Genomic DNA, 23,649 nt, shown 5'->3' with positions numbered 1-23,649 from the left:
GGTCTTGAACATGTTCTTTGCTTACTGTGGGAGGGACTCTGCTCCCCCAGCCCCTGCCTAGAGGTTCAGGAATTCAAGAGATGTGTGTGGGAAACCTGACTGGCAGCAAAGACTGAAGCAAGGTTGTTGAATACATCAGCCTTCTCCATGTCCCTTGTTATCAATTCTCCCTTCTCATTTATCAGAGGATGTTACACTCTTCTTGGCCTTTCTTTTCTGGCCAGTGTACCTCCAGAATCCCTTAATATCTATATTAGTTTATTAATAACCCCTTTAACAGGTTCATTGGTGAGCACCAGGTCCAGTAACAGGTTGGGTTGCCTAATACCTGGATGAGGAAGTTATCCTCAATGCACTCCAAGAATCTTCTGGATCACTTACAGCCTGCTGTGTGGCCTTCCCAGCAGAAATTTGTGTGGTTGAACCAGCTACCCATCAGGATGGGTGCCTGTGTGCATGATGCTTCTTGCAGCTAAAGCAGGAAGGCCTCATCAACAGGCTCCCGTTGATCAGGCAGCCTGCAGGAGACCCCAACCACAAGGTGTCCTTTATGGGTCTGGTCCTTAACCTTTACCCACATGCTCTCAGCCTGTCTGTTTCCCAGAGCCAGCCCTGTGCAATCTATCCATTTCTCAACATCCCTGCCCCTCTTTCCCCGCCTGTCTCTTCTGTAAAGATTGTAGCCCCTGATTCCAGTGTTCCAGCTGCATCAGTGAGAATCAGTCAATGCAAACCAGCCTAGTTTGACAATTAAAAAGCCAGCTGTTTTACTCACTTGTGACAGGTAAGAAAGCACATTCTTTGTATTCAATTACAAATCTTTATTGCTATTGTTTTTTTACTATAGTAAAGAGGAGTATCTAAAAGGAGTATATGATTCCTTTCTGCGTCTTGTGCCTTTACCCGATACTGAACAAACATTGTTTCTGACACAAATTAATCTCCTTTTTCTTGTTAAGTTCTCAATAGAGTGATGAACTTTTGAGCAAAACTATATCCTGCCTTGAATGCACTGACAGGCAATAACAACTTCCATCTACACAAAGGCAATTAAGTTTTCATTTTTCCAAGACAGCAGAACATCAGCTGTGAGTGGTCACCGTTCCACTAGTGATTCTCAATACATTCGTTTGTTTGTTTTCAATTAGATGCCAAACATCATTCTTTACCTTGCTGAGGATGATATCCAGGCCCTAGAGGCTGTCCTGGAAGCTGTTGCAAATTAGGATTCAGGGGGTCAGATCCAGGGATCCCATCTTGTCTGGCCATAGTAGGCAATGAAGGTTAATCACTAAGGCCACTGAAATTATTTGCTGGTGGAGGAACCAGGTGGCAAAGCCATTTGCTGCTGTGTCAGAGGTGTTGGCTGTGGACCCTGAAAAGATGCTGGATGCCCGGAAGATATGTGAGAGCTCGGAGTAGTGCCAGGACCTGAGCAAGAAATTATTTATCAAATGAGTCAAAAACGACAACCTACTAACTCTGTGTGAAAGACATTCTATTTTTACTCCATATATTTGTAACATACAGGGAATATTGAGTTACATACTGACATGCTTCATTAAGCAGATTCTGAATGTCTGTTCATAAAACAAATCAGACCTCACAGCTGAAGTATGAACTGATTCAGATGTTCGGTTTTATTTCCTTCAGCTTTATTTTCAATAAAACCCTACAGCTGGGGTGGGTGGGGAAAGGGAGAAGGAGGTCAGTCTTCAACAATTCTTGGTTGGAATACACATAAATCACTATTGGCTTTTGATTTAAATGTAAATTTTATTTAAATTCTTAATGTGAAACAACATTCCTTTTGGCTTAATAATCAATTTCTCTTACGTAGTTTTTTTTTTGTTTTGTTTTGTTAGTTTGATCTTCCCATTTCACCATGACAAACTAAATGGAATTTAAACCCACTCAATCTGTTTTACAACCATCTTCCAGTTTTGATGTTAAAAGATGAAATGTGGAAATTATTTTGCATCCACTGGTGAGGAATAGTTTGATGCTTGTAAGATCCAGATTCCAATAGAATTAAGAGGACCCTGCAAGTGGTTTTCTTTTTGAGACTTAAAATCTGTAAATGTTCTTTACTTTACAAAACATGCATTTTTAGTCAAACATCCCCCAAAAGACCTATGGCAAATTAATCTTCAAAAATGCTAAAAAGTAGCAAATTAGGTTTGGAGGAAAAAGACTAATGTTAGTAAACAAATATTAAAATTTATCTTCTGTCAGACTTGTGAACTGAAAAAAGTGTCACATGCAAGTCATGCTCAGGTTCTCTACTGGTACACATAAACATTGCTCCAGCAGCATCACAAGCCATGAATTTCAGTGCTCAGTCAAGTTACACCAACTTAGCCTTACCTCTAAGCAAAAATCAGAAGAATAAAACCCAACACAGTGGCATAACTATAAAGATCCCAGGTCTTCAGTGGTCTGAAGGGTATCTCAACATTCCCACATGTAACAAGATCAGCAAGAATGTTACATAATTGTTGCTGGTGGCAATATAACAAGGCAGGAAGAAAAACAGTTCTTTTTGCTCTAAATAATACCAGTCGCTGCATATGAAGTGCTACTGTAGAAGTGCTGGGCCAAGCTTCATCCTGTATAGAACTATCTGACTTAATCATGCACTTGCAGTTCTGTATACCAAGGCTGAATTCAAGTCAAAATTATTTTTTAAGGTGAAGAAGCAAGTTTTCACAAGCCATTGTGCAAATGGAGGGTCAGACCCCTGGCAGTTACACAACTTTCATTAAACTCAATTTAGTAATCTGTCAAGTCAGAGAATGAACACTGATATAACATCAGTGCAGCTCCAACTGAAAAGTTCATCTTTACACATATCTTATGATACAGCCACTAAAGTGATCTTAGTTTAGTAAACTCATCCTTATGAATGCCCTGGCCACAGAGGAACAAGATGCTAACTAAATTCCACTGCTTTCCAGTCAAATGGTAAATTTGACCAGGAAATACTCAGAAAAAGCAGATATGGTCACTGTCCTGACAGCTGGCTAAAACTTAGGGAAGAGAATCAGTATTTTGCTGGGCTGGTCATATCACCTTGACTTTCATTTTCCTTGTTTTCAGGACAACCACTGCTTCTCCCTGTCCGTTTGTACACTTTTTTTTTTTTTTTTTAAAAGAACAGATGACCAGTCTCTGTGGGTCCATTTTACACAGTTGTAACACACAGACAACAGGCTTCCTATTCCAGTGCTTCATAAAACATATGCATGGCTTTACTTGGACACAAATAACTTCACCACAACTAAAGAAGCACAGAAGCAGAGTAAGGCTTCAATCAACTGAAACAAGTATGTTTTTACATGAAATTAAATTCACTAAAGCTAAAATAGCTATAGGCACATGAACTCTAATTTTGTCACTCATGGGAGGTCAGCAAAATAATTAACAATTGACAGAATTAAGAGTTAAGTGCATCTACCCACTTACAACCCACCCTGCAATACAATCACTCTGTAATCAAGCTTGTCCACCCTTTCTTTTCATTCCCTCATACCATAATTTTTCCAAGATTCATTTTTACAGCTTCAACCTGTCCCTAGTTTTCTCCCTTACCCACTCCTATCTCCTTCATTGTTTCCTGTAAGTTCTGGAGGCAGGAAAACAACACTTAAATTCTTCATAATTAATCTCAGACTAACTGACTGAGCAAGAGAGCAGCAGTCATCCATCTGAAAAATTATATCAAACCTGCATTCTAAAATGTCTTTAAAGTACCCTACAGATCCTTGGCTGTGATACCACAGCAACGAAGCAAAGGCAAGAGAGGGGAAAAAACCTACAGTTATATAGGCATGTACCAGCTTCTAGTCAAAACTCACCAGCAACTATTAATTTTTTAAATTACAACTCCTCGGTACCTCACAAAGGAGAATTAATACATCAGAAAATAACTAAAAAAAAAAAAAAGCAACTTATATGTAAGTGCTCTTCAGAAAGCACTTCTAACACCTTCTGCTTTTAAGCAATGAGTCTAAGGTTCAGGCAGAAATAATAGTTAAAAATAAACAATTCATGATAAAAACCTGACTTGTTCTAAAAATTGAATTAATGAGATTATAGATTATACCGTATGATCTAGCAGCTTAACATCACAGAGAACTGAACTAGAAAATCCAGTTCAGAACTGGAGTAAGTCAGAACTGCTGAAGATAAAAGGGATGCCATACTTAAATGCCAATGAAACAGCCAAAGAGAGGTCAAATAACTTAGATCTCATGTATTAATTCTTAAAAGTCACCTGTGCGCTGGCCGTGCCGCTGCATTGGGCCCGTTCTGGAAGTTGGTCTGGTTGAACTGATGTGTACCAGGTGGTGGAGGCCCAACAGTGGCTGAAGATTCAAGAGGCAGAGTTGATTTTGACATACCTGCCAAACAAGAAGCACTTTTATTTAAGAAACCTTAAAAAAAAAGAAAAAAAGAAAAAAAAAGCACAACATCATCAAAAACTACAAGTGTACTGCCCTGCTCTAAAAATAAAAATAGCAGCTCCAGGTGTCCCTATTTGATTAGGGGGGGGTGGACAAGATGACCCCCAGAGGTCCCTTCTAACCACAGCCTGTCTGTAAGAAAGGAGAGATTTTTGGTCAGCTATAAAAGCAGGTATGAAAAAGACAGCAAAAAAGGAACCAACCAGTAGTTGGTAACTTTCCAGCAAAAGAACCCAAGAAGGACCATGAGAAAGAATCAAGAATGGAGAAACAGACATAACATTCTAATAAGCCAATTACCAGAAACAATTCTGCTTACATTTAGCATTGGGTTAAAGTAACACAACTCCTGCCATCTTTAAAAAGAATATTTTATATATAAAACAAACAAGCAAGCAGTTTGATATTTGGTTCTGTTATTACCCCACCCAATCACAAATACTGAGTTTAATGTAAATTACCATAATCTGACTGGTATTAAAAAATAATTCAGACATCTTTACTACTTTAACTGTCATTTTCCTCTGTGAAGTCATGCTGAGACGATCCCTCTCTTTCCTCCCTATTTTGCCTAGGTGTGTTAATAGACTTAATGAAGAAAGAGGGAATCTTACTTCTGGGATATTTCCCACAGTCCCAATTCACAAGTTTAGTATGCCTAAAGTTTGCTGAAATTAGACCAGTTCACTTAAATTAGACCAGCAAAACAGGCTTCACAGAATCACAGAGTCATCTAGGTTGGAAGAGACCTCCAAGATCACCCAGTCCAACCTCTGATTAACAAGTGCTCCACTAAACCACATCACTAAGCTCTACATCTAAACGTCTTTTAAAGACCTCATTTCTATGCTCTTAAATTTATTTTGTTGATGTTTTGTTTTTTAAGATCTCAGCCACTACATTCTCACTTACTATACTTCTTGAAAAATTTGAAGCCACATACCAAGTTAAAATGAATGAAACAGAAAGGAGAGACAGTAACAGTCTGGTTTATCTTTTGGATGTCAAATTACATCATCTGTAGCATGATTTCATTTGTAAACAGCAAACAAGCCATCTGCATATAAAAGCTACCCAAGTTCCCTTTCCTCATGGAAGATAACTGTGGTCAGAAAGCAGATAGGCTCCACTTACTGAGCATTATCCAAACACGTCACTCAGCAAGCAAGCTTAAGTAGTAAAACATCAACCTGTATTTATAGGCACATTTGTGCTCAGGAATCTGGTTGGACACAGGTCCTACTGCAAAGAATACAACCTGTCTCTGAGAGCCTTCTTGCCATTAAGACATAGGAGTTGAGAAACATTTCTTTATTCACAGAATTTTGTTGTTGTTGTCTGCATTAACACCTGTATTAGGTTAATCACAGCACAGCACTGGGCACTGGTGCCTACTGCTTCCCGGATATTGGAATTCACACGCAGAGATCAGAATCCCACTACCAGGCATCTTACATCAACACCTGGGCACAAACAGTAACACAGGCAAAGCTGGGGCAGGATCCTATTGCGTCAGCAGTGTAAAGCTGAGCACCATGTGTTGACATAAGTGTGATGAAGAGATGCAAAACACCAAAAGAGATACAAAAAGACATCAGATAAAAACAGATCGAAAACATATTTTAAGCCAATTTCGTACCTGGTTGAGGCGCTGCGTATGAGGAATTGGGATCGTCATAATGCCCATAACAAAGTGAAGAATTAGGTGGTCCAAAACTTTTAGAAAAGCCTCCCATTCTTGGCTGGGACTGGGAATACGGAGGAGCCACAACATAACCTTGTTCACTCATGCTGGCAATATTCTTACTCCATGTATGGGGTTCTCCTTAATGAACTGCAAAAGAGAAAGTGACAGCTGTTACTACTCTGCACTCTTTGGACATTTTAAAAGGCCGAGAATTACACTTCCAAAAAAAAAACTAAGACAAACCTGGAGGCAAAAATGGATTTGGAGGTCAGGGGAAAACGATGCTTTTATTTGACTGCAACTGGTTGGCTGCTTTCCTTATCACTGCATGAATTCGAACAATTCACTGAATTTATCTGAACAGGATTCACCTCTCCGAGACAAGAGAAAAACTGTAACTAAAGGATGTATAGGTGGAAGAAAACATCTCAAATTATTCTCTTCACAAGGAAAAAACAGACTTCTGCTATACCTGCAAAATAGACAGTGAGTCCCACACGCCAGATACCAGGTACTTTGAAAAATCAGGAAAAGCAGAGAGAACAGAACTACTAACAAATCCTTCTCCAATGCTAGCAGACTTGTTTTGGATGGGGTATGGAACATAGTACCAGCTCTTCATCAAACCTTCTACATCATCCCCACTCCCAGCAAGTGAGTAAAAGCTTGCTTTCAATGCTGGTGAAACTGTGAATAAATTATAGGATGGACAGAGATCCTATTTCTAGCTGTCTTCCACATTACTGGCCCAGACCTGAGCAGGCTTTTTTACTAAAGGACTCTGTAGTGTGATGAAATAGAGCACAAGGCACTCCACAAGTGAGAGGCTGTTCTCTGAGGGCAGTATTACCCTCAACAGTACCGTACACTGTCCAAACTGTTACCAGGCATCTTTTACCTAAGCTTTCAAATCTTGATTCTGTTGTTTTCAGAGAAAGGAGAAAAACAACAAGAAAACACCAGAATTTGACTGAAAGCAATCAAAAGAAGTTTTCTGATGATGAGGACATTCACAAGACATTTAATCTCTTTCCCACAGTGATTTTTCCTGCAAGATACTTCTAAGAAGCTTTCAGAAACCAAAAAAATCCGATGAATGCTACACTACTAAATCAGATGACCGTATTTTACATGAAGTTTCCAAATACAGAGCACTTTCCACCAAGTGATCTGAAAAGTTACTGACGTACACTCTGCAGCCTTGATCGCCAACTTTCACTTTTGTAAGATTCCTCACTTTTGATTGCATGTTGAATTTAACAAAAATAGAATACCACTAACTTTCTTTAAACCCAGATTAAAAGTGTTTTCAGAAATGATGAGGATCTGAGTGTGCACTTAGTGCTTCTGTGAAGCCCCAACTAGGGCATCCTCAAAGAACTAGAGATCCATTACCTAAACCAGTATTCCATACGTGAAATATTCCTTTGAAATAGCTTTGCCAGCCACCTGTATTTCACATTCCTTGGATTGCAGCATGAGGTGATCTTTTGAGTATGCAGGCTGGATCAAGAATTGCAATCCAGTAGCACGCATGAAGGCGTCATCTAAATCAGATACACCTACAAGACCACGAAATAGACAAAGTCACACTGCACTGACACATGTCAGTAGAGAAAAGCTATGGCTCATCACAAACGTATAAATATTTTAAATATATAAAAAGTCAGCGATTTGCACTTCAAGACAGCTGCAATAGCCAACACCTGTGACACTGTGACAGCATCCATGGGAAATGACTTCCCCCACAGCTTCCTCGCACACAGCCATGCAAAGCCTTGCCACATCGAACTTCCCACAGGCGGTATGAACACGCAGAGGTTGTGCTGGACAGAGACAGGAACTCCGAACCACACAGAGGGAGGGCAACGCAAGCTTATCCAACACAGTTCCAGATTTCACTTAACACTGAGCATGTTTAATCCCACCTCAGATACATACATAGAGAAACACGCAATGACACTGGTTTGGAGACAACACCTAAGGTACCAATATCACAGATCCCTTAAGATTTCAGTGATCAGGTTCTGATGAGACATACAGATTCATTCTGGAAACGGCACGAGAAAGATCAGAGGATCAACTAAACCGAGGGCTTCCCCGGGGTTTGTTTACCACCATGCCATTACACAAAAGGACAAAATAAGGTTCTGTCTCCCTTTCTTAATGCCCGGTGACCTTACGCCCCGTGGCCTGAGGACCAGCAGCGACACAAACACCTCGGCCGCCCCCCCCCCCCCCCCGCTCTTTATTGCTACCGCACACACCTGGGGGCAGCTCGGAAGGCGCGGCCTCAACTTCCCCGAGCCCCAATCGGGACCCACCCGGCACCTGCGCGCCGCCGCAGCCCCCTCCCTCCCGCTGCCCCCCCCGCGCGGCCGTTAGGACCGTTAGAACCGTTAGGACCGTTACCTGGCCGTTACCCCTGGCCGCGCGCGCCGCCGCTCAGCCGAGTGCCACGTCCGAACCCGCGCGCGCGCCGCCGCCGCTCCCCCCCCACACACCGCCGGGAGCGCGCCCGGCCCCGCCGGCTGCGCCTGCGCAGTGCGCGCCGCGGAGCCCAGCCCGCAGCGGGCGGGGGGGGGGGGGAGCTGTGAGGGGCTGCAGCGGCGGGGCCAGGGCTCTGGTTCGGCTTTGTCCCGCTGTGCGGGGACACGGTTCCTCTCCAAACGCAGACAAGCACTAAAAATGCAGGCAGTTTTCCTCTCGTGTGCGTTTAAAGCGCCTGTCTGCGGCAATACGTATGCACGTGTTTATAGACGCAGAACTATGCCCCCGAATATCCAGAGTGAAGCACTGCCCAGGTGCTGCACCTGTCTGCCTGCTCTGCTTTGGGTCACTGACCCAGCACGATTACAAACACCGCCTGGGTTACAGCACAGAACCAATGGTTTCCTAATTAACAAAGTAGAAACATGGGAGTAACACAAGGAAGATGTACTGGTCAAGTTTGCCTGTCAAAAAATGAGCTTTGTAGTGTTGAGGTTAAAAAAAAAAAAAAAAAAAAAAAAAGGCAGACAATTAGCAAAAGAAAAACAAAAAGTCATTCAATTAAAGACAGCTTCAGAATTCAAGTGTACGTGGAGTTCAGACTTCATAGGCCTCATCCTTTGTGCGTCTGTTCTACAACCGCATTAAGCTTTTGGGGCTGAATGGAGCTAAACATGGAGCTAAATCTCAGTAGTGGATATATCAGACAAGATTATCCAAAACATTCATTCCTATACAAAATAATTCTGTAAAACTAACAATGCCTTTGAAATAGATGTCAGAAATGGCGGGGCATCCTTTACATGACAGACATGGAAGAAGCCTCTGAGGGCAACACAAAGAGGCAAGAACGAGTCCTGATGAGGCTTTGTACCTGCTCTCCAGGGCTGGACTCACCACTGAACGGCATAAGCTGACTTTCTGGATGTTATTGGAATTAATGCTGTTGGATATTCTGCTCAAACTTTTCCAACTTCTCACTCTTGTCTAACCAGAATGGAAAACTTGGTCAAGAAGGTGACAAGCATCAGTTCAACTGCATCAGCTGCATGTGGTTTTGGCTGCAGAGTATCAGTGACTGTTTCATAAGTAAGATGCAAAACAATGCCTGTCATCATCGCCGCGCTGCCTTTTCACCCGTTGTCCCTCACTCTTTGCTGGTTATATGGATGCATACAGTTACCTTCAGTTACACAGAATTGTTCTGAAATACCATGCCACTGAGGGGAAAATAACGACGCTAAGTTTGGACATCCCCTATTTTGCTGTGGAGCCTAGCAAGTCGCTTGTCCCGCCAGCCCTGTTGTGTCTAGCTTGCAGCTATTAACAGTAAGCAGCTGTGGATAATTCAGCACAGAAGAGCCTTGCGCTAACTTGGCCACTGAATACTTACTATCAGATTTCTCCTCCCTGAAATCAGCTCTAATGAAGCTGAAAGAGATCAGCAAGAGATCGCATAGAGAAGCTATGCCATTGCCAGTTCTTCCCCCATTTCAGGCCAGTTCTGGAAATGGATCAAAACACCTCTTTTTTGGAGGCCACAGCTTGGCTTCCATCTGCCATTAGCGTGGAATGCTGAGACAAAATGTACCCAGCATGTCATGGTCCTGATGTTTTGAAACTACAAGTAATATTTATCTGCAGTTTCCACCTATAAACATTAAAAGTAATTTAATGTCTTCAATTTTAGAAATGTGGAAACATCATTAAAGATTTAAGTGCATTACTGATCTGGAAAGTAATTTCATAAAAATGGCATTGCAGTATCACTGAACTGTTGTCACTTCATTTTAGTTAAATTGTTTAAATTAAACTTTACCATGAAATCTATGAGTCAGACTAATTTCTTCTCTAACATCACCAGTAATGAAGATCTTGTAGGTTAAAAAGTCAGTTCATCCTGAAGTTGTGCCTATACAACACTACTGAGAACCAACGTGATTTACTTAAGGCCTAATTTGGAGTTAGTATTGGTGAAGTCAGTAGAGGAATTTGTCTAAATATAGATGCTTTTCTTCATCCCAATTAAAAAAATAGCAAATCCTCTGCCACCAAAATCTCTAAAGTTTTCAGATTTTTTTTAATTAGTTCTGAAACAAAGAAAACAAATAGTCATCCATCATCTTGGGAGATACTGGTTACAGAACCCAAACAAACTAACTCAGAACCCAAAGAAGAGTAACTCAAAACTTTTTTTTTTTTTTTTTTTTTTTTTTTTTTTTTTTTTTTTTTTTGTGGGGTGGGGAGGGGGAAGTGGATTAATGACTTTAATTCACAGAACCATAGAACAGCCCGGGTTGGAAGGGACCTCAGAGACCATCTAGTTCCAAACCCCCTGCCGAAGGCAGGGATACCACCCAGTAGATCAGGTTGCCCAAGGCCTCGTCCAGCCTGGCCTTGAACACCTCTAAGGATGGGGCATCCACAGCTTCTCTGGGCAACTTGTGCCAGTGCCTCACCACCCTGTAAGTGAAGAATTTCCTCCTAACATCTAATCTAAATCTCCTCTCTTTTAGTTTAAAACTATTCCCCCTTGTCCTGTCATTATCTGGCTAAGCAAAAAATCACTCCACATCTTCTTTATAAGCCCCCTGAAAGTACTGAAAAGCTGCCATAAGGTCACACTGGAGCCTTCTCTTCTTTAGGCTGAACAGCCCTGGCTCTCTCAGCCTTTCTTCATAGGAGAATTATTTGGGATTAATAATTATTTGGGATTGATCTGTTCCCTGAAATAACTACCAGTGGCCTACACAGCCACTCACAGACAAACTGTGCAGAACTCCATATCTCTATGTCATAGGACACTGCATTAAGATAATGCATGTTTCAGGGAAAGCTAAATCCTTACCTAACCTTTTCATTTAGAGAACATCTTTAGAATATAGCCTTAGCACAAGCTGCCAGGAATAATGAGAACAGCACTGTGATGCATGAGATATGAACATGTTATCTCTCCTGGATAGCTATACTACAACTTTTGCAACAGTTAACATTGATTGTGTTAACATATAGTTGTGACAAGACAAGTGTCTGCAGTTCAGTGCTATATGAAATATTATCTATCAAATATATTCTGAACTATTCTGTAAGGGAAGATGTAGACAATATTGGGTATGTTCTTTAAATAAAAGACTATTTCATCACAAGGAATAGTTCATAAAACTCCAAAGGTTCTACATACTAGAAGACTTTTTGTTGTTTTTGATACTGTATTTTTTTTTTCTCCACTTAATTTCATTTGTATGTCCAGTAGACATAACAACAGGTTTGGTTGTGATAACATCAGAAGGGTCCTAAAGCTATTTATATATAAAGTTGCCTTTCTTTTTCCTGTGTTGCTTACATATACTCACAAAAATATTCTCTAACGTTTTGTCTTCTGTATTGTTAAGATCTATGGAGAACAATTTATGGTTTGCTGTAAAGCACTTCGCAAGCAAATGAAAATGCATATTTACAAAGGTTGCATTTTTGTTTAAAACAAAAGAAAACTTTAAAAAAGCAATCAAATATGGAAGGGACATTTTTTCTTTTTTCTTTTTCTTTTCTTTTTTTTTTCAGGAAAGAAAAAAAGTGTGATGATGAGGTCAGCCTAAAAAAATGTGAGAAAAAGGAAAGATGTAATATTTCAGGAAACAGCACCCTACTGAAAGAAGAAACGGATCAGTGTTGTGACTCAGTTGCATTTCTAATATAAAAAGCTAAGCACACTGAAAACATATATAGGGTTACAACAGAAGTGAATACTGATCTCTTTGTTAAATAATCTCAGTGGCAGTCAGAAAATATTATTGGAGTACGCCCTTTAAACACTGCCCTATATAAAATAAAAACACAGACAGCAAAGGGTTTTTAGAATATTACACTGATCTAGCTGCTGTTATATAGGGAAAATAATTCAGTAATGTTAAAATGCTGGGCATATATTTGTTACTACATAATTTTCTCCTAAATAACTGGTGTTAGTTAGGTACTTCCTACAGTGACTATCCACTGTCCACTAGTCCTATTTCATGGGGCCACATTAAAGGAAGAATTAATTCCTTACCCCTTTTTTTGCAATATCAAAACCAAAGAAGCAGCTGGTCAGAGTACCCAAAACCAAAATCAGGTCTGGCCAGAGGGGCCACTGAGACACAGTTAAGAATTGCTGAGCACATGAATCGTACAAACAATTCTCCCTTTTCCTTCTTGCTAAGTATGGACCTACTGCTCCACAGTGGTCAAGGCTGTTCTACCTCAGGTTGCTTTCAGAATAAGAGGTCCTGACCCTCATTATAGTTTCCCAAATATTTTAGATGAATAAAAGCGTAAATCCCAGCACCCTGCTGAAATTCCAAGTGATAAAATTATAGTCTGTCTATTTGAATTCTTCTGCAAATTCATTTAAACTGAATATTACTCTCTGTTCCCTATTGTAAACTGTGCAATTTTGTTGCTCTTGTACAATTGCTGGTTGCCTTTGTGCAGTTGCATTGTTCCACCCTAGAAATGGTTGCATTTTGTTATACTCTGCATTGGCAGAGGAAAGGAAGGACTGGGAGTGTGTCATTCCCTCCCAGTCCCAACCCTCTTTAAATGTCACTGGCAACTGGTCAATCCCCAGTGACAGACCCTTTTGTCTTCACGATCCCTAGCTCCCCCCAACAGACGACAAAAACCAACCATTACAGAAGACAATCCAATTCTTGCCTACCTCAAAGAGTGTTGATAAAGTTTACTGGCATATTTGTAAAACATAAAATTATGCTTACAGGCAAAACACAATATGCAAGTATTTAATGCTATTATTTACCTAGGAGACTCTCTCTGGGTCTTTTGAATAGGGCACTAGCCTTAAAGCCAAGCTTGTGATTTCTTGTTAGCTTGGTCTCTAGGACCTAAAACCGCTTTTTCTGTGAAAATCAGTAAGACAGAAATGATTATAAAATGCTCTAAGGTCCACCAGTTCTGTTCAAGTTAAACATTACAAAAGTGCATGTGCTTTAGAAAACTCACTGTGGCTGCTTCTTCAAGAAGAATTTTCTGGCTAGTTCAGGCCTCTTGATTTTTCAGTATCTGAAACCTGCAAGGCTCCTCTCCTTCCTTTCCCTGGCTGTTGCTATTTCGGTTTTCTAATGAAATCAGCATTCTTGCAACTTGATCTGGAACATTTACAGGAGATAGATTCAGTGTTCTGAGAAAACTGCTGTGATGTTTCAGTTGGGGAATTTCAATTATAATTTTTAATTAATTTAGTGCTGTCTAAGATGCATGAAAGAGGAAGATCGCAGTACTAGATCTTAAAGAAAAGAACTCAAAACTTGATTACCCTGCTGTAATTGCTACATAACGAACTGTAACATAAAAACAGAGAACTTCTCATTAAAATCCAATGAATAATGTATGATATATAAAGAACTGTGAATAAACATTAAGCCATCAGTGACAGCCTGAGAAAGGACAGCAGAAAGTTATGTGATCCTCTCCCTGCTTGCCTGATGAATGTATGGAATTTCTCAAACTTAGATACATTTCACTTCTACATTCAAAAGCATCTGAATTAGCTTTACTTTCATCGGCTTTCATTTTGTTTCCTGCCCACGTATAAAATTTCTGATGTGTTAGTGGAGTCTTGCTAGAAAGAATACTCTAATAAGTGTACTGTCATAAAAAGGAAACTGGGTATATTTCTACTGTTATTAGCAAGTCATATTTGTTACATATAATCGACTGCCTACAGAAATTTAGGTAATTCCCTTTGTCTGCTCAGTTGGTATCACCAACTGTGTTAAGTTTATTTCTGTTTGTTAGTACTGACACCTTCATAACTGTTGAATGAATATACTGTATAAGAAAGACAGCTTTTCAAAATCACTAGGAAAGCACCTAAGATGCCAATGCTTTTGTGTTTATTCACACTAACATTCACCATCTTTCTGCTTTACACTATATTTTTCTCCTATATTAATATAGGAGCAAAAAATCATCTACCTGAGCATTGGAAAAAAAATATAGGTACTAGGCAGCAGTAAAGGAAAATGATCTGTCATTTGTAATAAGTATCAGTATTTCTTACAAGAGTATTTATTTTTCAAAATACTGTTTGGGGGACATTTAGATACCTCTCATATCAACTATTTGATTCTTTTCCCGTCACCAAAAATAAACCAACAAACCCACTTCAGAATTAAATAAAAGAAAATCAGAATAAAATAAATCTGTCACATTATCTGTATACGATAGATCCAACAAAGGGATAGGAGATGCAGCTGGTATAAAATAAGAAAGGACAGGACCAACATTCTACATTACACTTGGTCTCACAGCGTGCATACCAGATTTGCTCTGTGGGTACACAAAAAACAGTTGTCCAGGACTTGCAGATGTTGGCAGTTGTCTGGAAAGCCAGCAAATCCATGCCAATACCAGTTAAGCAGTAGATTAGCACCAAAAGCAGAAGCCTTTGTAAAGACAGACGGAGCTGAGAAGTCTGGAAACTGGTTTCTGGCAAGAAGACGCAGCACAACAGGAAAGGATCAGCAGGAGTTAAACATCAAGGTGTTTTTGGAGGACATTTTTTTTTCTAATGTTCTCCATTAGGCAAGGAGTTAGTTATCAAAGCAGAGAGCTGGAATTCTTGTTCCTATAGCCAGGAATGAAGGATTGCTTTTTATCTATTGCAGTTATTTGCATGGGGGTAAGATTTCATGCATGAGGGTCCTTGTTGTATCCTCTTTGTTGTTATTGTTTCTCTGGGAAAAATCTTACCAGAACCATCCAGAGACAGAGAAAGAAATGCTGGTAGCCTTATGCAGATGGAACTTGATGCCGTGACAACTCTTTATGAACTGTCCTCTTGCTAGAGGCTGTAGTTTGAACCACAAACATCAGACTCTCTGGGGCAGACACCAAACAAAATACTTCAAGGTATTTATAAAGTCCTGTTAGAAACTGCCTTACAAGGCTTACAGCCTAGTTTGTGCAGAGGAAGGAAGGAAGAATGTGGTACTACAGAAGGACACAAGTTATCGAATCACCCACTGAGATGTTCAGAAGTTCAAACAGATTACTCAAATTTATACCGTGGATTAGGTATTTTCCCCATTTTAAAGGTCCAGACCAATACTTAAATGTAAATTTACAAGTGTAAAAATGGAACCCATATTTCCTGAGGCCCATACTGTGTTATAACACAATCATTCCTCTGCTTCTCCTATTCTTATTTTTAGTACTGATAAATTCATTCTGGTGAGCCTTTCAAGTGGAAAACAATGCCTGCTTTACACTGCGATGCAAGAATTGTTGGTTTTTATGCTAGACGTGACCAATACATGTAATCATTCACTGTGCTTTTTTGAAGCAACTAATCAAAGGGAATTAATCACTTTTATGCAGGCTAACATGAAACAAATTTCAAAAGAAAATGAAATTTAATGCAGGTGAGTATTCATCGGATTGATGTTAAATCTTCAAGATCTTTTCAATCTTCAGTGCCATGTTAAACCGTCATTTCAAATACACCACTAGGGCCGAATTCAGGTGGCAGAAATTTTGTGCATGTTCATAAGTCTTGCAGTGAACGTGTTTTACTTTTTCCTCACAATGAAAGGCCCCTCCCTCTTGAGGGGCCTTTGTAGCTATTTTGCTTGATGATTTTTCTGTATATTCAGAAATCCTTGTCTTTCTATATATTTCTAAACAGCTCCTTTCCCAAGGCCCTTTGGGTGCCTCAAGACCACCTGTACTTCCAAATTGTCTGGGCAATACAAGTGAGTGGGAGAAAGTAGGGAAGGAAATCTGGCTCCTATTTTAGCATGCTGCTGGGACATGGTGAGGCCCTGTGCACACACCTGGAGGCCCCAAAGTCTTCTAAAAAGACTTTAGTAGGCCAGAAAAAATAAAACCAAGAATTGGTGCTTCTCTTCCATCAGCAGTTCAGGAATGTACTTTCTGCATATCTGGAAGTGGCTTGGGGTAGGAACAGGTAGGACAAAGACCAAAGAAACATCAGAGGTATGTTCTCAAAACTCAAGCTATCAATACATTTTTATTCACTGTATTTAATGGTGACCAGTCTTAGGCTGTAGAGAGTTTGTGACATATTGCCACTTACACATAAACTTAGAAAGCAGATCTTCACTGATCTGCGCCCTGGCATGGTGAAATGCAGAGTTATAAGGGAGCTCTCTCTCTATGAATTTCTATTAATTGTTATCAATCAGTAACACTCAAGGATATTACCTTAGTTTCTAGTTTGGAGGACCAAGCTGCTTTTATTTATTTGTTTATTTATTCTTATTTATATTTTTTACAATTGCTCCTAAAACCATAATGATAATACTATTGCAAACAAGAATGACTACCACTAACATAATTGCTTAGAGAAAATCGTTCTAGTAGTTGCACAGACAACTTTCTATCTGCAGCTAAACTCAGTTGACTTACATTGTCTTCTTAGCAAACCATGTATAAATGCTCCGAGTGTGATCTAACATACCTCTCAACAATGTCTGGCATTAACTGCATATGCAATCAGTTCACAGAGTTTTACATTAACTTAATAACAAAAGGCATGATTGTGACTATGGTGAAGTCTACCACCAAGAGGAACAGAGTTCTTACTCTTCTGCATGTGCTACCTGCATTAATAAACTTTTGCTTGTGGCTAGAGTTACTATTAGTCATTCCACTAAGAACAAGACAGGGAACAAAGAAGTATTGGAAAGATAAACAGGCAAAGGTTTGACCCTTCCTCAGTATCTAAAACTTTGTTAACCTTAGCTGAGCTGGTGTGGAGTTGAGGTAATTTGTTTCCAGCACAGAACAATAACAAATTACTTCTCTGCCTTTGAGGAAAGTGTGGCTAAGAACTTTTCAGCATTGCTCCTTACACTTGGCAGATTGCAGACTTACAGCTTTTCAGAAAGTGACAGTGCAACCCTGTGCACTTCAGTTTAGAAGAAGAATTATCTCAGGTTTTAAATCATCGTCACATTTATTTGATGTTTCTGAGAAAGTGTTTTTTCACATGAGAGTCAGATTCAGGACATTTCTCTGCTTCTTGCACTGTAGTTCATTTGCCATTCTTGAAGTTGGGGAAACAAACAAACAAACAAACAAACAAACAAACAAAAAAAGGAATAGTTGTGAAATTCCAACCCTACACAATATCTAGCCTAATAATCCACATTAGGGATTAAAATTTGAAGCCTTTACCTTTATCAATGAGAAAATGCTCAGGCCTCTTATGAACATGGGCATGGCTTTCCAGTCTGGCCTTAAAGGTATCCAATAAGTATGTCATTGTTTTAGCTTTTATTTCTTTTCTCCTCACTAAGAGAACTTGGTATTGCTGTTTTACTGTACCTTTACACGTCTGTACTTTCAGTCAGCAAAGCCTGTTTAGCTTGCAGTGCACAGCTAAGTTCCTCATGCCATCAAACATCTGGATTCTATTATATTTTCTTGTAGGACAAGAGAAACTTGATGGGGGGAAAATGAGGAGCAATCAGCTTTAATGAAAGTTTGCTGGCACTGTGCAGCTTAAACCTTCCGTCAACATATTTCATTCACTTTGTCCATCATTTAAATCTTTTTCTAAAAATTAAATCCTTTCCATGTGGCTCTGTTTCTTGTTGCTTCTGAAGTCAGGAGAATAAAAATTAAGCCCAGGAATTAAGAAGAATATTTTTTCTACTTCTACAAAGTTTGGGGAAAATGGAATTTATCTTTGCATTCAAAATTTGCTTTTATTTTACACAACTACTTAATTGTATTACTACTAAACAAGAAATGTTATTAGGCAGTGATTCAGGATAATAACGTAGACTGCATTGCCTTACACTACGCTTAGTTTGCAGAAACCACTTTATTTTAAAATCTCATTTGAAGGGATCTGTTAGATGAGGCCATTTTCAATTAATTTTGGAAGAGACTGTTTTCTCAAGTGGTATGACTGTGATTTTATCTTTTTTTGTTCCATTAAACTATGTATTTACAAGTGTATTTTTTTCCCTGTGTAATTAAGAAACAAACAAAACAAAAAGCACTGACAATGTTTTCCTCTCCTCTCCTCTCCTCTCCTCTCCTCTCCTCTCCTCTCCTCTCCTCTCCTCTCCTCTCCTCTCCTCTCCTCTCCTCTCCTCTCCTCTCCTCTCCTCTCCTCTCCTCTCCTCTCCTCTCCTCTCCTCTCCTCTCCTCTCCTCTCCTCTCCTCTCCTCTCCTCTCCTCTCCTCTCCTCTCCTCTCCTCTCCTCTCCTCTCCTCTCCTCTCCTCTCCTCTCCTCTCCTCTCCTCTCCTTCCTTTCCTTTCCTTTCCTTTCCTTTCCTTTCCTTTCCTTTCCTTTCCTTTCCTTTCCTTTCCTTTCCTTTCCTTTCCTTTCCTTTCCTTTCCTTTCCTTTCCTTTCCTTTCCCCTGCTGTTTCTCTCATTTGGCTAAAATCACATACTACAATAAATTGTGTAGTTTATTAAATTGTTTACAGATGATACAGTTAGAATCTCGTAAGTTGTTCAAATGGACATTTTTAGGGAACTAGCCTGTATTGATTTTATGTGGAAAAAAAATCAGATAAGAAAAGAATGAAAAGTTAAAAAGGAGAAAACCTTACCATTCAGGTATTTACAGCACTAAAATGCTGCCTATAAATTAGAGATCATGATATCCTCTTTCCCTCTCTCTATTTCTCATTACTAAGGAATGGGTGGAAAGGTTTGCATTTTTAAAGAATCCACAGACCTAGGGTACTTTTGTAGGAAACTGTAGCTGAAATGATGGCTTTTCTTTTATTGCGGAAGGAAACGTAGCATACGTCTTATTTCTTTTCATGTTGCTGGAATGTCTTCTGAAGCCAGAAGACAGAACTGGTTGATATACATTAGATTTTAGGTAAATCCACTGATAGTAAAACTGTTCAGAATCTTACATGATTATTATCATGAGAATCTATATGGACCAGTGTCTGTAGGTGATTGTAAGCAAAAAAATTGAAATAGTCACTGAGATCACACAGAGTTTTAAAGGAATTTGAAGCTGCAACAGATGACTCTTACTTAAAAGTGCCTTGTTACCTGAGACTACAGAGCATCATTTTTTAACAAAAATGTTACAAGAGACGTTCAGAAAACAAGCCTGTCAGTCCAATATCTACACAAAACAAATAGGTGGAAACTATAATAAAGAACAGTGGACATCTGGATAAATATGACTTATCTGGGAAGAGTTAAAACAGTTTTCATAAAAGGAAGTCCTGCCTCGCCGACATAAGGCTATCCTTTGAGGGGATCAAAAAACATGTGGATAAGGGTGATCTGATTGATCTTGGATTTACAAAAGGCTTTCAACAAATTCCTTCACCAAAGGCTTGTAAGAAAACTAAGCAGCCATACTGTAACATGGCTTATAAGTATAAGGTGATGCATGTTGGGGAACAAAAAATTAATTCGCATATAAAACAATGAGCTTTGAACTGATTAGTATCAGACAAGATTTTAAGATTTTAAAAGATAGTTCCATGAAAGCATCAACTCATTGGCAGCTGAAAAAGCAGATCAGGTGTTAGCAATGCCAGGGTTAGAAATAAGAAAACAAAACAGATAATGTCATCATGTTACTGTATAAATCTCAACTTTTTCCGCAGTCAGATGACTGTTTGGTGTTCCAGACCCTGCCTCAATAAGGGTATAGAGAAAGACAGCAAGGATAATGAAAGGTATGAGACAGCTTCTGTATAAAGAATGACTAATTTTCCTATTTGTCTTCCCTTGAAAGTAGATGACTGAGGTGGATATGACAGATATCTATAAAGTAAGTGGAAACCATTACAAATACACTTGGTAAGTATAGCTGCGGATTGCTTGTTCAGTCTCTGACACAAGAAGCAGGGGATGTCAGACAAATCCGTAGGATCCAGATTCAAACAAGAAGAGGTGATTTTTTTAAACGACACAATATAGTTAGGGATGACTTCCTACAATCAGCTATAAGTGCTAGAAGTTATGTGGGCTCAAGAGGAGACTGGAAAAGTTCATAGAAAAGAAATTTATAACCGTTACTAAATACGAAGGAACTGCATCTGGCTGAGGAATTTCTTGAGTGGTAGTCACTGCAGGCCGCCTGAGGAAACTAGTATACATTTTCCATGTTCTTGTTCTTTTTCCTAAGCAATCATTTTTCACCCCCTATCAGAGACAACATTTCAGGATATATGGCCTGACTGAAGTCTAAGTACTGTTACTTAGCTACTTTAAGTTTACCAGAGCTCATCAGTGCTAACGTGCTAGAATTTTGTACTGGCAGTTCTTGAAAGCAGATGGGCAGCTGGGGGGTTGACCTAGATTTTTTTTTCATAAAGATCTTATCATAGATGATCAGATTCAAGCCAGAGCATTGCCTGTATTTTGGCACAGATGAATGTTGGCATTTGTAATTTGCTGAGTTGATAAATTTGAGTTTTGTCGCACAGAATTTTTATCAGTTGTTGCCTACACTCCGATCTTTTGGTTTTAGAGAAAACGATGGAGATGAGGGCAATGGTTAAGTGGCTGTGTTTGCTGTTAACTTGAAATTTTTCAGTGGTCTTCAAAATTATCTCTGAATTGATGCTATTTATTTGTACTATAGAGACCAAATAGAAACCAAAATGTCATCAACTCCATGAATGACTCCGATTTTAATGATGATGTGTTCAATTTCTGACCAGCATATAGAAATCCCAAAGGATGCAGAGAATGTACAAGAAGATAAGACTACTACTACAGAGCAAGATATGCTGAGGCATAAGTATTTAAGGAAGGCATATATGGCAAATGGGAGTTGTTAATGCCTATGGAGCATTATTTGTTAGAGATTAGGACACAGGAAGCTTTGGGTAGCTTTTTCTTTAGCTTTTTCTACAAGTATTCAGAAGTGTTTGTAAACAGGGATCAGATTTGATTATCCTTTTTTTTTTTTTTTTTTTTTTTTTTTTTACCAAAATGATAAAAAAGAGCCTAATACAAACTAAATACCAAAGCACCCTAGTAGTAATTAAAAACATAATTTTGCCCTTAAATTTATAACATTTGAAGGGTTGATGCATTATAAGGTTCATTTTCTGTAAAGAGCAAAACAAAATAAAGCAAGAGTATTTTTGTACTTACCAGAGTGCTATAGAGCATTTTTTGCAGCTACATGCTTAAGAATTTTACTGTCACAAAATTATCTATAAGGTTTCATTAGTAAGCAAAAGGAGACTATTCTGTCTATAGCAAGATTTTGCTTAGGGAAAAACTAAAAAGTGTCTGCTAAAGCAACAGATCAACATTGCATGAGATAGTGAGGAGCAGCTAGCCCTCTTGAACTGAGTTATTCTAAGTCAGTTTTTTTCACTCAGATGTTGTCTAGCAAAGCTCCTTCAAAGACCATTCCCTTTCTGAGTATGGTTTCTCTGACGATTCCTGATGAAGTGTACAGGCTTAGGTTTAAACCCTCAACAGTTACCAGCTACTTAGATGCAAAGTCATGTAACTTAAATGTCAAATGTTTCCCGTTGCCCTGGCATCTCTGAAGACCTAGATCTGCAGGAGCTCAGCTGTCTACAGTTAGACTACCTTAAGTCAGGAACCGGGAACAGAATTGCACCCAGGTCTTGTAATGCAGTGGCTAATGAATTTCTCACTGAATCATTTTTATTCATGCTTATGATAAGGCTACCTTACAATGCAAATAATCTTGTGATAGCATCATTAGAGTGAATTGATACCTCATTTCACTAATCCCCTTCCCTTCCATGGTGGGAAAAGCATAAGAACAGGCATTATTACGGTCCAATAATGCTTCAGGTCATTGCTAAATAGCAGTGCATGCTTAAATATGCTGGGGCTAGAGAGTAAAGAAGCAATTCCAGGACTGGGACATTAAAAAGCTTTATTTATTTTTTTGGGGCATACCTACAGTGCTGCAGAAAGTGCGTGCAGGGTAAAGATAAAAACACTAAAAAGAGCTTTCAATCTAAGTGTATCATTAATTCAGATGATGTACATGATGTTTCACTTCAGATTCTGCTTTCTTCTTTGTTTGGAGTATGAATGCAAGAAGTGGGTAAATTAGAGTTTAAAATGTCTGGCACCATTTATTAAAGTAAACTTATGTGCTAAATCATCACTGGGAAATGTACACTTCTTTCTGCTGTTGTTTTGATTTAGCTGTCACGAGAGACTCAAGTTTAAATACAGCCTTTTCTGCTTCATGGCCGAGCCTCTTTGTGTGCGTTTCCTCAGTGTTACTTACTTTACTTTGAAGGTGGGCTGAGCGTAGGAATCTGACGAAAGAGTGGGCTGTGCCCTTGGTCTGAGAGAGCTCTTACATTCTTCTGAATGACTACATTTGCTAGTGCAGTACGCAGCAGCAGCAACAGTGTGGTGCTCTGGGTCTCCAGCTCTGCCTGGCAGACAAACCTCAGGCTCGCTGAACATCTGCAAGACAAATTTTTCATGTTCTTTTGTAAATGAATGCTGCCTAACTGCACCAGGAAAATGGGCACAGGGGATTACATCTGCATTGCTATGACTGGAGGGGCGCCTTGGGGCTTTAGATTGCAAGGTGGCAAGGAGCAAAAGCAGCCTTTGCAAATCGCCAAGGTAGGATCATGAGAGAAAGATGTCAGTGTTTTGTGAACACGAGTGAAGAAAACAGTTTGTTAAATATATACTGCCTCGGGTGAAATTGTTGGTGTGGGTTGTATTGTGATGCTTGTTTGAATGCGATAACACATTTTGCAGATATTCTACAGGTGCTGATTGTGTTTGTTTCAATATAAGGGATGATTACGTTTAGATAGTTAAGTATTGCAAACATTATCTTGAATGTAAAAGTTTTGAAACTGTGAGGTGATGTATGCCTTTCAGCTCCTGTTCAACTCACTATATGCTTTTGAATGGTCTCAGCATATCGCAACACTGAATCTCATATTAGGAAATGCTGTTTCAGTCATCTATTTACGATACTTCTCTTCTCTAAGCATAGAATAAATACAGCTTTATCATG

General features: G+C 39.3%; 1 protein-coding gene and 1 pseudogene across 2 annotated transcripts in view; one reads left to right on the top strand and one right to left on the bottom strand.

Annotated features, from left to right (window-relative positions):
- LOC116488607 overlaps positions 1-6,514 on the bottom strand; it is a 45,031-nt pseudogene extending 38,517 nt beyond the window's left edge.
- A 16,506-nt stretch (positions 6,515-23,020) lies between these two features.
- The window catches only part of SYNPO2 (synaptopodin 2), a 91,733-nt gene continuing 91,104 nt past the window's right edge, over positions 23,021-23,649 (top strand). The window contains exon 1 of one of the 2 annotated variants that reach the window (XM_032186354.1): positions 23,021-23,243. In XM_032186354.1, the coding sequence (XP_032042245.1) occupies positions 23,115-23,243 (129 nt within the window). In that variant the 5' untranslated portion in view covers positions 23,021-23,114. The remainder of the gene's footprint in view (positions 23,244-23,649) is intronic. The other variant, XM_032186355.1, reaches the window with a different exon arrangement.

Source organism: Aythya fuligula, chromosome 4 (genome assembly GCF_009819795.1).
Source record: "Aythya fuligula isolate bAytFul2 chromosome 4, bAytFul2.pri, whole genome shotgun sequence".
Taxonomy (NCBI): domain Eukaryota; kingdom Metazoa; phylum Chordata; class Aves; order Anseriformes; family Anatidae; genus Aythya; species Aythya fuligula.
The sequence above is the reverse complement of the archived record's forward strand: the minus strand, read 5'-3'. Positions and strand labels throughout refer to the sequence as shown.